The following is a 15106-nucleotide window of genomic DNA, read 5'->3' on the forward strand; positions in this document are numbered from 1 at the left end:
GCGCGCTCCAGTAGCAGCAGGCAAAGGGGCAGAGGAGCAGGAAGCCTACCCCGGGGGCAGAGAGCGACTCCGGTCGGAGCGAGGCTCTCACAGGGACAGAGGCAGGCAAACTCCCGAGTGCCACAGCCCTAGGAGGGGGCGATGAGGGGCGCAGTCTGGTTCCAGCGGGATGCACACTCGGCTCGAATGTCAGGACGAGCAAGAGCACCAAGGACCCACTAGTCCTGGGGTCCAGATCAGGGGGCAAGCTCCACTCAAGCCCTTGGAGAATGTTTAAAGCACAAAGCAGCAAAGTCTTTTCTCAGCAAGTCTTTTCCTCTCCTTTCTCAGCAAGGCAAGCAGCAGGCTAGTCCTTCCAGCGTCTTCTCCTTCTAGTCGGGTAGAGGTCCTTCGTGGTAAAACAGGATTCTCATTTACAAGGAGCAGGGCTCCTACTTTTATACAGAGTTTCTTTTGTTCTTACAGGCCAGGGGGGCCTTTGCATAACTGCTCTCAGCCTCTGAGCACTTGTTGGGGGTACTTCTGGCTTCTGCTTGCAGTGTGAGGGCAGGCACATCAGACGCTCCCCAGGGGGGCGGAGCCAGCATTGTGGGGACAGGGGCAGCCAGGAGTACCTTGTTGACAGTGCTTCGCCCTTCCTGGGCCAGGTGCAGGCTGAGTCATCAGTCGCTCCCCAGGGGGGCGGAGCCAGCATTGTGTCCAGGGAAACTCCTACCTCCCACTAAGGTGTAATCCTTCCATTCACCACCTGTCATCCCCCAGCCCTGTCACTCACACAACCCAGACAGTCAGATACACATCCAAGCAGAGGCGGGCTGAAATGGTTAGGCAAGCAAATGCTAGCTTTCTAAAAGTAACATTTGCAAACACAGGATATTAAAATAAACTTTACTAAAAGAAGTATTTTATTATTCTGAGTTCAGGCATACTAAACATTATTTTCTACCATGTTCCCTGAGTCTGCTGGGATTATAGAGTGTAATAATTCCAGCAGCCCATCTGGCCTAAAGGGGACAGGTAGCCTTACAATAGTGAAAAACGAATTTGGCAGTAATTCACTATTAGGACATGCCACTCTCATCAGAGCATGTCCTACCTTACACTTACAATGCACCCTGCCCTTGCCCTTGGGCCTACCATAGGGGTGACTAATATGAAGTTAAGGGAAGGTTTAGGGGCTGGCAAGTGTGTGCACTTGCCCAGCCAGCATGACAGTACCAGACTGTACGCAGGTTCTGCAGTGGCAGACCCTAGACACATTTTAAAGGGCTGCTTCTGTGGTTGGCGCAACCAGCGCTGCAGGCCCACTAGCAGTATTGGTATTTACAAGCCCTGGCACTCCTGGTGCACTTGACTGGGGACTGACAGTAATTCCAATGAACCAATCATGGACATCAATCACATGGACACTTTACAGTAGGGAGCACTTGCACTGCGCACGGGTTGGCCGTGGCGCAGTGCCCTGAGCAGCGGACACCAGCAAAAACATCTGAGGCACATCAGCAAAAAGTGGAAGGGAAACTCACGCCAAGGTGCCAGGTCTAACATGGCAGGCGAGTATAGTAGTGGGGTAGATGTCGCCTCAAACTCAGAGAGGAGAGCTCCTATTGACACTACCTTCTGACTCTGTGTAATATGTCATATCTGGGCTCCATCTGTATGTATGTGCAGGATGCATGTTTGGCACAGAAGTGTACAGTGCTGCATTGCCATTAACAGGGCCTCACGGTGCCATCAGGCTCCTCAGGTACCTTCAGGCTAGGTCTATATGATGCAGTGCTTGTGGGCATGTGAGGTGAGGCTCCCATGTGCTGGGATCGGGGCCTCATCGTGTGTGTAAAAGGCTTTCTGTTGTAGGGAGTATCAAAGTCTTGGTTGTAGTCAGTGCCTACAGTCCCCCTTCTCTTTGTCTCACCCGGCCCCCTCACAGCTCCTCAAACTCCTGTCCTCCATTAGAAGGTTTCATAGCCTTGTGCCACTGTCTGTCTTGAATATTATTTATTTATTTATTAGTCTTGTAAAGCGCACTGTCACATTGCAGGCATCCTGGCGCTGATAACTCAAAAAAGGGCAGAAGAGAAGAGTGTCAGAGCAGGTCGGTCAAAAGGCGTTACTTGGGAAACAACCAGGTTTTAACCTTTTTCCTAAAGGGAAGAAGCTCCTTAGTGTGCCTAATCTCGTACGGGAGCAGATTCCATAATTTGGCCGCTGCCACCTCAAAGGATCTGCCCCCTGAACTAACCTTCCTAAACCGAGGCACTTTCACCAGTCTAGCCGATGAAGAGCGACGCAATCTGATCGGAGCATGCCAGGCAAATTTAGATTGCAGAGACAGAGGGCCTATTCCATGGAGAGCTTTAAAAACCAGACAGAGGGCCTTGAATTGTACCCTCTGTCTCAGAGGGAGCCAGTGAAGTTCCGCCAAGGCTGCCGGCGCATGTGCTCTTCTGGAGAGCCCCAAAGCCAACCTCGCAGCCGCTGATTGCATTCTTTGGAGCCTATCCAGCAAGAAGCCAGGAGGCTCCAGTAGTAGGGCATTACAATAGTCCAACCTACTAAGGATCGTACACCTGACCACCTGGGCGCGCGCCTTACATGGAAGTAAAGGCAGGATCTTCCACAGAGACTGCAGAATAGCAAAGCAGCAGGAAGTCGTCATCGCTACACGAGTCTCCATGCTAAGTTTATGATCAAGCATGACCCCTAAGTTGCGGACAGATTCCACAGGCCGCACTTTAGTCGCAGTCTCAGGAGGCCAGAAATTCTCGGGAAAGGGGCGGGAGATCTTATTCCCAGCGCAAAAAAGCGCCCCCGTCTTCCCAGCGTTGAACTGAAGCGAATTAACCCTCAGCCAACTTGACATGTCCCGCAGACAATCGTGGAATACATCCACCGAGGTCGATTCTTCTCCCTCAAAGGAGAGAATCAGCTGCGTATCATCCGCATAGTTTATTATCTTGATGTTATAAGATTTGATGAGCATGATCAGAGGTCTTAAATAAAGGTTGAAGAGGATAGGGCTAATTGCCGAGCCCTGTGGCACCCCATGTGGAACAAGAGAAAACACAGACTGAAAAGGAGGCAAAGATACCGCCTGCTGTCTGTCCTGCAGGAATGACCGAAACCACAACAGAGCGATGCCTCTCACCCCAGCATCACTTAAACGGCTCAGCAAAATCTCATGGTTAACCGTATCAAAGGCGGCAGACATGTCAAGCAGAATCAGAGCCGCTGCCTGTCACTTGTCTACACGCCTCTGAAGCTCGTCCACAGCAATAACCAAGGCCGTTTCAGTCCCATGAGCCAGGCGGAAGCCAAATTGCTCGTCCTCTAATAAGTGATGTTATTCCAGATGTTTTGAAAGAGCTAGGCTGACCGAACGCTCAACAACTTTGGCAGGAAAAGGCAACAGGCAATATCTGTCCTGAATGGAGGATAGATAGTTTGTGGTTCACCCACAACTTCACAGGCCCCCTTCAAAGGTTTGGGGTGAACAATGAATCTGATTGGACAGTTGGATTGTATCCAATAATACTAGGACCGGATATAACCTGAAAACAGCAGCACATCCGGTGCTGCTGCTGACATCAAGGAGCTCTGCACAGCACTGACAAGGAAGCTGAGGCCAGAGACTGGGATCCTGGGGCCCTTCCTTCTACAGGTAGACCCCAGGACTGAGGAAGAAACACTGCTGCAAAGGGACCCCGGAGGCGCTAGACCCCGGGACCGAGGAAGAAACACTGCTGCTGCTGAGGGACCCCGGAGGTGCAAGACCCCGGGACCGAGGAAGAAACACTGCTGCTGCTGAGGGACCCCGGAGGTGCAAGACCCCAGGAGCGAGGAAGAAACACTGCTGCTGCTGCTGAATGACCCCGGAGGGGATACACCCCAGGACTGAGGAAGAGACCCTGCTGCTGAAGGACCCCGGAGGCGCTAGACCCCAGGACTGAGGAAGAAACACTGCTGCTGCTGGGGGACCCCGGAGAGGATAGACCCCAGGACCAAGGAAGAGACCCTGCTGCTGAAGGACCCCGGATGCGCTAGAACCCAGGACTGAGGAAGAAACACTGCTGCTGCTGAAGGACCCCAGAGGGCATAGACCCCGGGACTGAGGAAGAAACACTGCTGCTGCTGAAGGACCCCGGAGGCGCTAGACCCCGGGACTGAGGAAGAAACACTGCTGCTGCTGAAGGACCCCAGAGGGCATAGACCCAGGGACTGAGGAAGAAACACTGCTGCTGCTGAAGGACCCCGGAGGGGATAGATCCCAGGACCGAGAAAGAAACACTGCTGCTGCTGAAGGACCCCAGAGGCGCTAGACCCCGGGACTGAGGAAGAAACACTGCTGCTGCTGAAGGACCCCGGAGGTGGACGGCCTGCGAGGAGAGGACTCGTCCGGATCACCCGGAGCCTGGGGTCAGTGTTTAGCAACTTAAAGGAAGGAGGTCGGAGACTCCTAAACTGCTAAGATCAGGCCCTGTAATCACTGCCCAGCATGACATGCATTCATCCTGCGAGGGGTCCCAGATCAAGTGTGCCTTGAAGCTCTAACTCTAGCACACCTGGCATGCATTCGCTGCACTTCTCTGAGTCTGATGATCGTGTGAAGCTGGTGAGACTTACAAGGTGACCTGCACTGCTAGAGTCATGTGCGCTGATGCCATTGTGAGCCCATGTGACACCCCGCATTACTGCACCTCTGCCTCTCCACCTCTTCTGCTGTCTACCATGACCGGAGACCGTGTGTGCCACACCCTGCATTACTGCTCAACTTCTGTGTACCCTGACCATGTGACAGCGCGATTACTGCAGCTCTTCGCGTGCACCTGTTCTGCTGTGCACCATGAACATGTGACAGCGCGTGCCACACCCTGCATTACTGCACTGCTTCATCTGAACCTGTTCTGCTGTGTACCATGACCACATCCTGCATGACTGCACCTCTTTTGCCATGTTCCATAACCATGTGCCACACCCTGGATTACTGCACCCCTTCTGCTGTGCACCATAACTACATGAGCTCCTAAGATAACCCTACCATGCCACATCAAGGGGCAAATTCATAAGCAACATTCAGAGAGCGGTGTTAAGCCAAAATTGCTAACTCCCTCCCTCAACAGTTTCGAAACGCAGGGATGCGCCATATTTGCAAGTATGCGGCGCACTCCTGCATTTTGTGATGTGATGTGAGGGACATTTATAAAGCGCACTACCACTCCAGGGAGCATCTTGGCGCTTAGACTCAAATGCAAAAACAGTGGGCGGAAATAGATATCTTATTCAGAGTAGTTATATCGGTGATTTGCAGGCTGAGTCTGCCAGGCTATAAATCCATGTCTTAAGGGATTTCTTGAATTTTATTTCAGAAGTGATATTGCGCAAGTTTAGAGGTAGTGTATTCCATGCATGCCTTGGCACCCAATACTGCTATGGACTTGCCTCCCTTTGTCTTGAGTTTACATTTTGGAACTTTCATTAAAGTCGCTGTGGCAGATCTAAGATCCCAGGTAGGGTGGTATCTGTTGAAGTATTTGGAAAGATATAGGGGGCCAAGATTAAGATAAGCCCTGAAAACAATCACCAACACCTTGAACAGGATACGCTTCTGTATAGGAAGCCAGTGAAGCTCCTTCAGTGCCGCAGAGGCCGAGGATTTCCTTGGCCATCTGAGCACCAATCTTGCTGTGGCATGCTGAACCATCTGTAGTTTATGTAGGGCAGATTTATTAATCCCTGCATACAGGCTGTTGCAGTAGTCAAGTCTCGATGTAATTAATGCCACTGCAACAGTGCGCCTGGCAGGTAGGGGTAGAAGATCAAAGAACTTCCTAAGGCTCTTAATAATGTTGAAGCATGATCCAGCCACATCCTTTACCTGCTGTTTAAATGAGTGATTCGTCAAATTTTATGCCCAGGTTGCGTGCTGCCAGGATGGTATTGGGCGGAGCTTCTTCCTCTTTTGGCCAGCAGGTCTGTGGGGAGAACAGAGTATTGTGACCGAACGGCACAATTTCTGTTTTGGCCGAGTTGCATTTGAGATGATTGGTTTTCATCCAGGCAAAGGTAGCCGTAAGACACTCTTTTAGGGACTTTTCGGCCACTGCTGGGTCTTCATCGAGGGTGAGGACCAATTGCGTATCGTCAGCATACGCTACAGTACTAATTACGAAAGTGGAGATGAGCTCGATCAGGGGGGCCATATATGTTCATTCCCTAGCGATAGCACTAAATGTACCTGCCTAGCGCCACAAGGGTGCCTGCGTTGCAGTGAATGATTGTTCATTTGCACATAAACAATCACTAATGGCGATTTGTAATTTCTAGGTCTGCTTAAGAATGCAGCACATATAAACGTTGGAAAACTTACTTTCTGCACATGAACAATCACTAATGGCGAATTGCTGTTTCTGTCTGTGCTGCAGAATGCAGCAAACATGGAAACAGCAAAAACGAGAAGAAAAATTAATAATTTCTCCTCGTTGCACCTGTTGAAGACCAGGTTTTCACTGGTCTTATTTTTGGTGCTGCCCCATGATTACACCACCCTTATAAATAAGGGGCAGCGTCAAAAGGCAATGGGTTTTGTGGTGGAACACTCACAGCAACACCCATAGCCCCTCCATTTGCTGCGAACTGCTGCGGTAAGGGGCATATTTACAAGGGGATGTAAAGCCACGTTAAGTGGCTTAAGGCCACCTTGTAAATAAGGAGCAGGGCATTGAGCCACAGGAACGTCATTAAAAGTGACGTTCCTGTGGTGCAATGCCCTTGTAAATATGCCCCCAAGTCTTCTAATACTGACAAACATGAGAGCCCAGGCGCTACACACTGCTTTAACCATTAAACCCTTTCAGTATATCTCGGTATCCCAAAACACCCACATACATAGGACTTTTGATTATCTGCAGCTGCTTATGTGGTGCGAGGTGAAAACCTCGGGCCCTGACAGACACCCAGTGCGATCTTCTGCAGTTTCTTACATGGGTCACACTTTGAAACTCACTTACAACTAACAAACTTACCTAATGCGCATGGGCAACCTTCACCAGGGACCTGTGGAGACCCACAGAGTGAACTGTGATCCCTGAATGATCAAAGAGGTCCCTTCCAGGAAAGGGATCCGCCTATCTCTCTTCCTGCCTCCGCCCCTATAGTAATGCCAGACATCTCCGATCCAATTCGAAATGCCTATTGTCTACCCCCAGATTTTAAAAAACCCGATCTGGGGGGGAAAACTTTTCAGGTATGTGCTTCCTCACAGTGGAACAATCTTCCTATCTCCATCGAATGATTCAGGATGAGTTACCTTTCCGCAAAGCGTTGAAAACTTTCCTCTTTTGTTAACCACCCTGGACAAGATCCAGTATCTGAGCAGGAGCGCCGGGACACCCAGTTGGGGTAGCTGCGCGCTATATAAAACACACAAATAAATAAATTAAATAAAGAAATAACGTTGATCCCTGAATGATCACAGAGGTCCCTTCAGGGACCCGCGGAGACCCACAGAGTGAACTGTGATCCCTGATTGATCACAGAGGTCCCTTCAGGGACCCGCGGAGACCCACAGAGTGAACTGTGATCCCTGAATGATCACAGAGGTCCCTTCTCCAGGGACCCACAGAGACCCACAGAGTGAACTGTGATCCCTGAATGATCACAGAGGTCCCTTCTCCAGGGACCCACAGAGTGAACTGTGATCCCTGAGTGATCACACAGGTCCCTTCAGGGACCCCCGGAGACCCACAGAGTGAACTGTGATCCCTGAATGATCACAGAGGTCCCTTCTCCAGGGACCCACAGAGACCCACAGAGTGAACTGTGATCCCTGAGTGATCACACAGGTCCCTTCAGGGACCCCCGGAGACCCACAGAGTGAACTGTGATCCCTGAGTGATCACAGAGGTCCCTTGCCCTCTTCTAGGAGGTGCGACTAACCTGTGATCCCTAAATGCTGATTTAAATGCCGTGTATTCCTCTGTAATCCAACTCCCATACCTTGTGCGTTTGGACAACCATTTATGTGGGACCCGCGGGCTGTCTTTGATCCCTGAACACCCAGATATTGCATCTTTTGGGAGACTCCAGTAATGTATTCACTTGTGAATCATGAACACCCACGCACATACCTTGTGCTCTTGGACAACCATTTCACTTTGCTGAGAAATCCTTTGAGCTGCTGTCGCAGGGTTCGAATGAGAAGAGTATTCCTTAATCATCAATAACCTTCTGAAACCCATCTCTGTGGAAGGCGCTCTAGGAAAGAGAGTCGTTATGCATCTGGTGACTTCTTGCTCGTCTTCTTCGGTTTCACTCTTCCCTCCAGCTTGTGTCCTCTCTGGTCTACGTTTCTCAACCTCTCAGCCGTGTTGCCCTTTTACCCTTTCCTACTGTTTTACTTAAACTCCTAGACTGTTTTTGCTTCTTTGAAATCAGTTGTCTGCTTGTCTGTCTGGGCATTCCCTGGTCATCACAAAGCGTCTGCCAGAGTTCGTGGCTTAGCTCGTTTCTGTGGCCAGGGGTAGGGGCAACATGCATGTTGTTCATAGTGGCGACCGTCAGCTCTTGACTGCGTTTTGATTTGTGGGGATAGAAAAGGCCTTTTTACCTGTTTGCCCCAGTGATGTCTTGGCCTTCTGGTCTTGTCGGTGTGACATGTCTGACCAGTCTTCTGGGTTCTTTGTTGCATCCAGAGGATTTGGACAGAATGTGGTCATAGTAGAATGAACCTAGTGTGCGCGCCTCTGCTGGCCGTAGGGACGGGGCGCCATCTTTAATCTCCACTGTAAGTATGATAGAGGTCGGGGTTAGCCTGCCAGATGTACAGTGTTTATTGCAGATGTTCATGAATCTTATGGGAGCCCCTTTGTGGGATGACTTGGGACCCCTCTATCCTTAGAAGTGCAGCTGCGGACTTTGTATTCCTTCGGGTATCTCCTCTAGCAGGTCATGGGTGATGTAGTTAGTAGGAGACAGCTGCCTCTTGAGAAGGGAAGGGTAAGTCTTTGACCATGACCTGCCCTTCTCTTCACCTGGGGTGTTACTCACCAAAGACTGACACATGCACAGCTGAAAGGCTTCTCTCCCCTTTCTGCTCCAGTGTGGGATTCTCTGAATAAAATACTCCTGTCACCATCCATCCTTCCTGCTGAGACTTGGAAGGAGAGTGCGACTTGAGTGTCTGTAGATTGACACACAATGTGTCAGAACACCCTCGAGCCAGGCACAGCACTGTGCTGAGGGAATACATACACCAGCATGACCTAATGTGGACTGAAATCCTGAGTCCCTGCTCCAGGGCTTCCTACTGAGATCCAAAGAGGCTGTCTCAAAGTCAGGTGTGCTGATGGAATACATAAACCAGCATGATCTAATGTGGACTGAGCTCCAGAGTCACTGCTCCAGGGCTTCCTACTGAGCTCTGGAGAGGTTCTCTCCAGGTCAGGTGTGCTGAGGGAATACATAAACCAGCATCTAATGTGGACTGAGCTCCTGAGTCACTGCTCCAGGGCTTCCTACTGAGCTCTGGAGAGGTTCTCTCCAGGTCAGGTGTGCTGAGGGAATACATAAACCAGCCTCTAATGTGGACTGAAATCCTGAGTCACTGCTCCAGGGCTTCCTACTGAGATCCGAAGAGGTTGTCTCAAAGTCAGGTGTGCTGATGGAATACATAAACCAGCATGATCTAATGTGGACTGAGCTCCTGGGTCACTGCTCCAGGGCTTCCTACTGAGCTCTGAGAGGTTCTTGTCTCCAGGTCAGGTGTGCTGAGGGAATACATAAACCAGCATCTAATGTGGACTGAGCTCCAGAGTCACTGCTCCAGGGCTTCCTATTGAGATCTGAAGGGCTTGTCTCCAGGTCAGGTGTGTGGAGGGAATACATAAACCAGCATCTAATGTGGACTGAAATCCTGAGTCACTGCTCCAGGGCTTACTGAGATCTGAAGGGCTTGTCTCCAGGTCAGGTGTGCGGAGGGAATACATAAACCAGCATCTAATGTGGACTGAAATCCTGAGTCACTGCTCCAGGGCTTCCTACTGAGATCTGAAGGGCTTGTCTCCAGGTCAGGTGTGCTGATGGAATACATAAACCAGTCTCTAATGTGGACTGAGCTCCTGAGTCACTGCTCCAGGGCTTCCTACTGAGCTCTGGAGAGGTTCTCCCCAGTCAGGTGTGCTGAGGGAATATATAAACCAGCATCTAATGTGGACTGAGCTCCTGAGTCACTGCTCCAGGGCTTCCTACTGAGCTCTGGAGAGGTTCTCCCCAGTCAGGTGTGCTGATGGAATACATAAACCAGCATCTAATGTGGACTGAGCTCTTGACTCACCGCTCCAGGGCTTCCTATGAGCTCTGGAGAGGTTCTCCCCAGTCAGGTGTGCTGATGGAATACATAAACCAGCATCTAATGTGGACTGAGCTCTTGACTCACCGCTCCAGGGCTTCCTGAGATCTGAAGGGCTTGTCTCCAGGTCAGGTGTGCTGATGGAATACATAAACCAGCCTCTAATGTGGACTGAGCTCCAGAGTCACTGCTCCAGGGCTTCCTGAGATCTGAGGGGTTCTCTCCAGGTCAGGTGAGGGGCACCCCTTGAAATGCATGGAGCGCTCTGTTGAAAGGGTTCATGGTCGGCTTTGTTTGAAGGTGAGAGTGGGACTGCAAGTGGTCGTAGCGAGCCCGTGCCTGCTTTATGTCCGCTGCAGCCCCCATCTGGGTCTTGAGGCGACTCACTCACACGAGCCCCCTGGACGTAAACGTGCCAGCGTGGGCCTAGTGACCCGGAAGTGACGTGGGTGACTGTTGACCTGCCTTTCATCTTCTCGTACTAAAGAAAGGCACAGTTTGCCGAAAGGAAACTGAGCGGACAGGCCTCTTCACGCAGAGCCTTGGACCAGGGCTGGATCACTCGATCACCGATACTGGCTTTCTTATTTTCCCCGAACGATTCACAGTATTTTTGTATTATTAACCCTGCATTTGTGTAGCACATGATTTTGATATAGATTAAAGTGCGTTTCCTGATACAAAGCACTGTCTGAGCAGTTGATTTATTGGGCCGTGTTTGGTTAGACTCTGGTAGGAGTCTCTCTCCCTCCACCCCCTCCCTGGGTAATCCTTGGCTGCTTGACCTGCTACCCAGGGAGGCAAGTGCCAAAGGGGTGCACTTAATGTCCGCTTTCCCAAGTCCTAATAGGTCAGCCCCAGGACACATGAGGCAAACAGACTCAAGCCCCCTCAACTGAGGTCAATTGAACCCGTGTGTCCCGTGGCTCCAATGGAGCCTGACAGCTTGCTTTTAATCACTGAAGAAATACTCCTTCCTTCCTTCACTCTGGCTTCGCCTTGGCCATCTCCGCTCATCACTTTTTCCATTTTTTCCTCATTCTTATTGTGATCTATTCCTATTCTTCCTTCTCCAATCCGTACACAACAAATCAACCCCTTTTCGATTAAGTTAAAGATGCTTCGTACTTCTAAACTTCATCTCTCTTCTCTGTATTCATGCAATGCCATGTTTTCTCCTCACGTTCTGCACGTCTGATGAGTGTTTCCTTTTTATATTCCTTTTTTCTTTGGGAGCATACAAACTAAATGTATTTTTATGTATTTTCCCCCAATTTCTTAATATTGTTTCAAAATCGTGCTATTCGTCAAAAAAAAGCGCTTCAACACCCCTTCAGGGGTAGCAAACGCTATATAAATGCAAACCTTTTCCCCCTCTTCTATCCCTCCGCTATCCTTCTGAGTCCAAATAATTGACTAACCTACCTACCACTCAAACTACTTTTCAAATTTCACTATACTATTTCAACACTAATCCTTTATGGGATCCGGGGTAGCGTGCTACCGCTAAAAAAGCGCTTTGACGCCTCGTCAGAGGTAGTAAGCGCTATACAAATGCAATTGCAATTCAATACAATACAATTTATGTGAGAACCGCAGGGTGCCTTTCAACCCTGAACACCCAGACACACTGCATCTTCCACGAGCCTCCAGTAGTGTATTCACTTGTGAGTCCTGAACACCCACACACACGCCTTGTGCTCTTCTGCAGCTTCCTATATGGGGTGCTCTGCTTGACTTGTCACCTCTGAACACTTGCACACAGAGCTCCCGCTCTCAGGCTGCCTCACTGATGGGGCTCACAGAGGGATTTGTGATCCCTGAATTTCCAGACAAACCCTGTGACCTCCACTTGTCGTTCCAGAACACCCCCCCACACACACACACCCACCCCTTGTGCTCCTTTTTTTATTTTTTATTTTATGCGTTTTTATATAGCGCGGACTTTACCCGAAGGTGTCAGAGCGCTTCACAATAGGAACAGTAGTGAAACATGAGAAAAAATTGCAAGTCAGCAAGTTATAAAAGCAAACGTTACGTTACATGAGGCAATAGTGACAATTGTGCATGTATCAAGAGCAAACAAAATACAAGAGGCGCAAAGAAGAGACATTAGGTGGACAAGAAGGGATGCATAAACGAGCACAGGAGAGACGAGGGTAAGGAGTATGAAACGTAGAGATAGGGAGGGGGTGGGGAGACAGGAGGGCAGAGATACCGGTGGGCAGAAGAGAGGGGTTTTCTTTGGGAGACAGGAGAGGGGCTGGTGTTATAGAAGGAGGGGGCATGCAGAGGAAAGCATAGAGGAAAACTTGGGGGAATCAGACACAAAAGCTCGAGGGAAGTGGAATTTGGGGGACAAAGAAGACAGGGGAGGGCAGCGTTCTGGGGGGTAGGATCTCGGCTCCCACCAGGAAGGACAGCTTCCTACCCCCACCCCAGCGGGGACAGGCCGGAGTCCCTGACTCCTCGAGTGCCCCTCATCCTCCTCTCGCCCCTGCATCCCTCCTCTCCCTCCCTCCCCGGGTCCTGGAGTCCTCACTCTGCAGGTTCCTCAACGGAGCTCACAGCGGGACTTTGGAATCCATGAATGCCCTCGCACATACCTTGTACTCCTCTGCAGCCTCCTCTACAGGACTTGCTGCGTGAGTTTTGTGCTCCTTGGACTCCCGGCACACCACACATATCATCCTCTGATCCTCTGCACAGAACAGCAGCAGTGCCTGGTTATGTTTCACGCACAGATTCTCCCCCGGGGACTTCACGGGGGACAAATGAAGCTGTTTTAACATTTCCACCATGTTCCCCAGCTGCCAGTTGGGTCGGAGGCTTTTCCCAGATATCTCCCTGCACTGTGGGCAGGGGAAGTTTCCATCTACCCCCTTCCAGCAAAGAGTGATGCAGGAGCGGCAGAAGTTGTGTCCACAATCAATAGTCACCGGATCAGTGAAATATTCCAAACAGACGGAACAAATGGCCTCTTCCTGGAGGTTCCCGAGCTGAGCTGCTGCCGCCATGATTCAGAAACGCAGGGAGTGAAGGGAAGTTTCGTTTCTCTCTTTATGCAGTGGGTGTGTCTGTGCGTCTGTCCCTCCCTGTGTGCAGTGGGTGTGTCTGTGCGTCTGTCCCTCCCTGTGTGCAGTGGGTGTGTCTGTGCGTCTGTCCCTCCCTGTGTGCAGTGGGTGTGTCTGTGCGTCTGTCCCTCCCTGTGTGCAGTGGGTGTGTCTGTGCGTCTGTCCCTCCCTGTGTGCAGTGGGCGTGTCTGTCCCTCCCTGTGTACAGTGGGTGTGTCTGTGCGTCTGTCCCTCTCTGTGTGCAGTGGGTGTGTCTGTGCGTCTGCCCCTCTCTGTGTGCAGTGGGTGTGTCTGTGCGTCTGCCCATCTCTGTGTGCAGTGGGTTTGTCTGTGCCTCTGTCCCTCTCTGTGTGCAGTGGGTGTGTCAGTGGGCGTGTCTGTGCGTCTGTCCCTCTCTGTGTGCAGTGGGTGTGTCTGTGCGTCGTCCCTCCCTGTGTGCAGTGGGTGTGTCTGTGCGTCTGCCCCTCTCTGTGTGCAGTGGTTGCGTCTGTGCGTCTGTCCCTCCCTGTGTGCAGTGGGTGTGTATGTGCGTCTGCCCCTCTCTGTGTGCAGTGGGTGTGTCTGTGCGTCTGTCCCTCTCTGTGTGCAGTGGGTGTGTCTGTGCTCCTGCCCCTCTGTGTGCAGTGGGTGTGTCTGTGCGTCTGCCCCTCTCTGTGTGCAGTAGGTGTGTCTGTGCGTCTGTCCCTCTCTGTGTGCAGTGGGTGTGTCTGTGCTCCTGCCCCTCTCTGTGTGCAGTGGGTGTGTCTGTGCGTCTGCCCCTCTCTGTGTGCAGTAGGTGTGTCTGTGCTTCTGCCCCTCCCTGTGTGCAGTGGGTGTGTCTGTGGGTGTGTCTGTGCGTCTGTCCCTCTCTGTGTGCAGTGGTTGTGTCTGTGCGTCTGCCCCTCTCTGGCTGCGCTGGACTTCCGGGTTCATGTTACAGGCACAGAGCAGAGGACTGACTCCTCTGCTGCCTGTGATTTACCTCTGGGGTTGACGCCATTTACGCCTCATGTGGTTATATTTCCAGAATCTGTAGGTGCAGAAACTGAAGCGTGTAGATGAGTTTCTGTAAAATCCTCTGTTTTTTGCCAATTCCGCAAGTTCGCTTTTTAAAATCTTTTAGGAATCTCATAAACGTTTCTAAAATACTTTCTAAAGTGCTTTCTTCCTGTATTTGTATTTTAATGTTTGTTTCAAAGGCTGAAAAATAACAACTTTTGATCGTTTCTCAATGTTTTTACTGGCCGTACCATAGCACTGCTGGTCAGGCCAGTAAACTAGTAGTTTTGTGTGTAACTGAAGACTATATTGCTGCCTGAGCACACAATGCACCTGAGCACACCAATATTGTTCTGTTCAAATTCAATAATGCAGTTAATATTCCAGAAAGTTCAGTGACGTCTCAGCACCCTATATAATTTTAGTCAAAAAAGTCAATTGGTACTGTAAATATTCAGTGTGCACACGAGAAATGAATACGAGTGGACCCCGCGGTTAGTGCTAACAAAAGGAGAAGAGTGTACCTTTGGATTTATCAGCATTCAAATGGATAGCACCATTTAATAAAGGATGGACCTGGATCTTATGATCGATGTTTAAATTGGAAGAGGAGCTAAAAAAAGCTTCTATCACATTTGGGCCATAACTATCACATTGATGAACAAAAATAGGACTGGATATTTACAGTACCAATTGACGAATGTGTGGT

General features: G+C 50.5%; 1 protein-coding gene across 1 annotated transcript in view; it reads right to left on the bottom strand.

Moving 5' to 3' along the window:
- The window catches only part of LOC144772418 (E3 ubiquitin-protein ligase TRIM39-like), a 196528-nt gene extending 183140 nt beyond the window's left edge, over nucleotides 1-13388 (bottom strand). The window contains exon 1 of the mRNA XM_078656713.1: nucleotides 12952-13388. Within this exon, the coding sequence (XP_078512839.1) occupies nucleotides 12952-13362 (411 nt within the window). The 5' untranslated portion in view covers nucleotides 13363-13388. The remainder of the gene's footprint in view (nucleotides 1-12951) is intronic.
- Nucleotides 13389-15106: the final 1718 nt, after the last annotated feature.

This window comes from Lissotriton helveticus, chromosome 8 (genome assembly GCF_964261635.1).
Source record: "Lissotriton helveticus chromosome 8, aLisHel1.1, whole genome shotgun sequence".
NCBI lineage: Eukaryota > Metazoa > Chordata > Amphibia > Caudata > Salamandridae > Lissotriton > Lissotriton helveticus.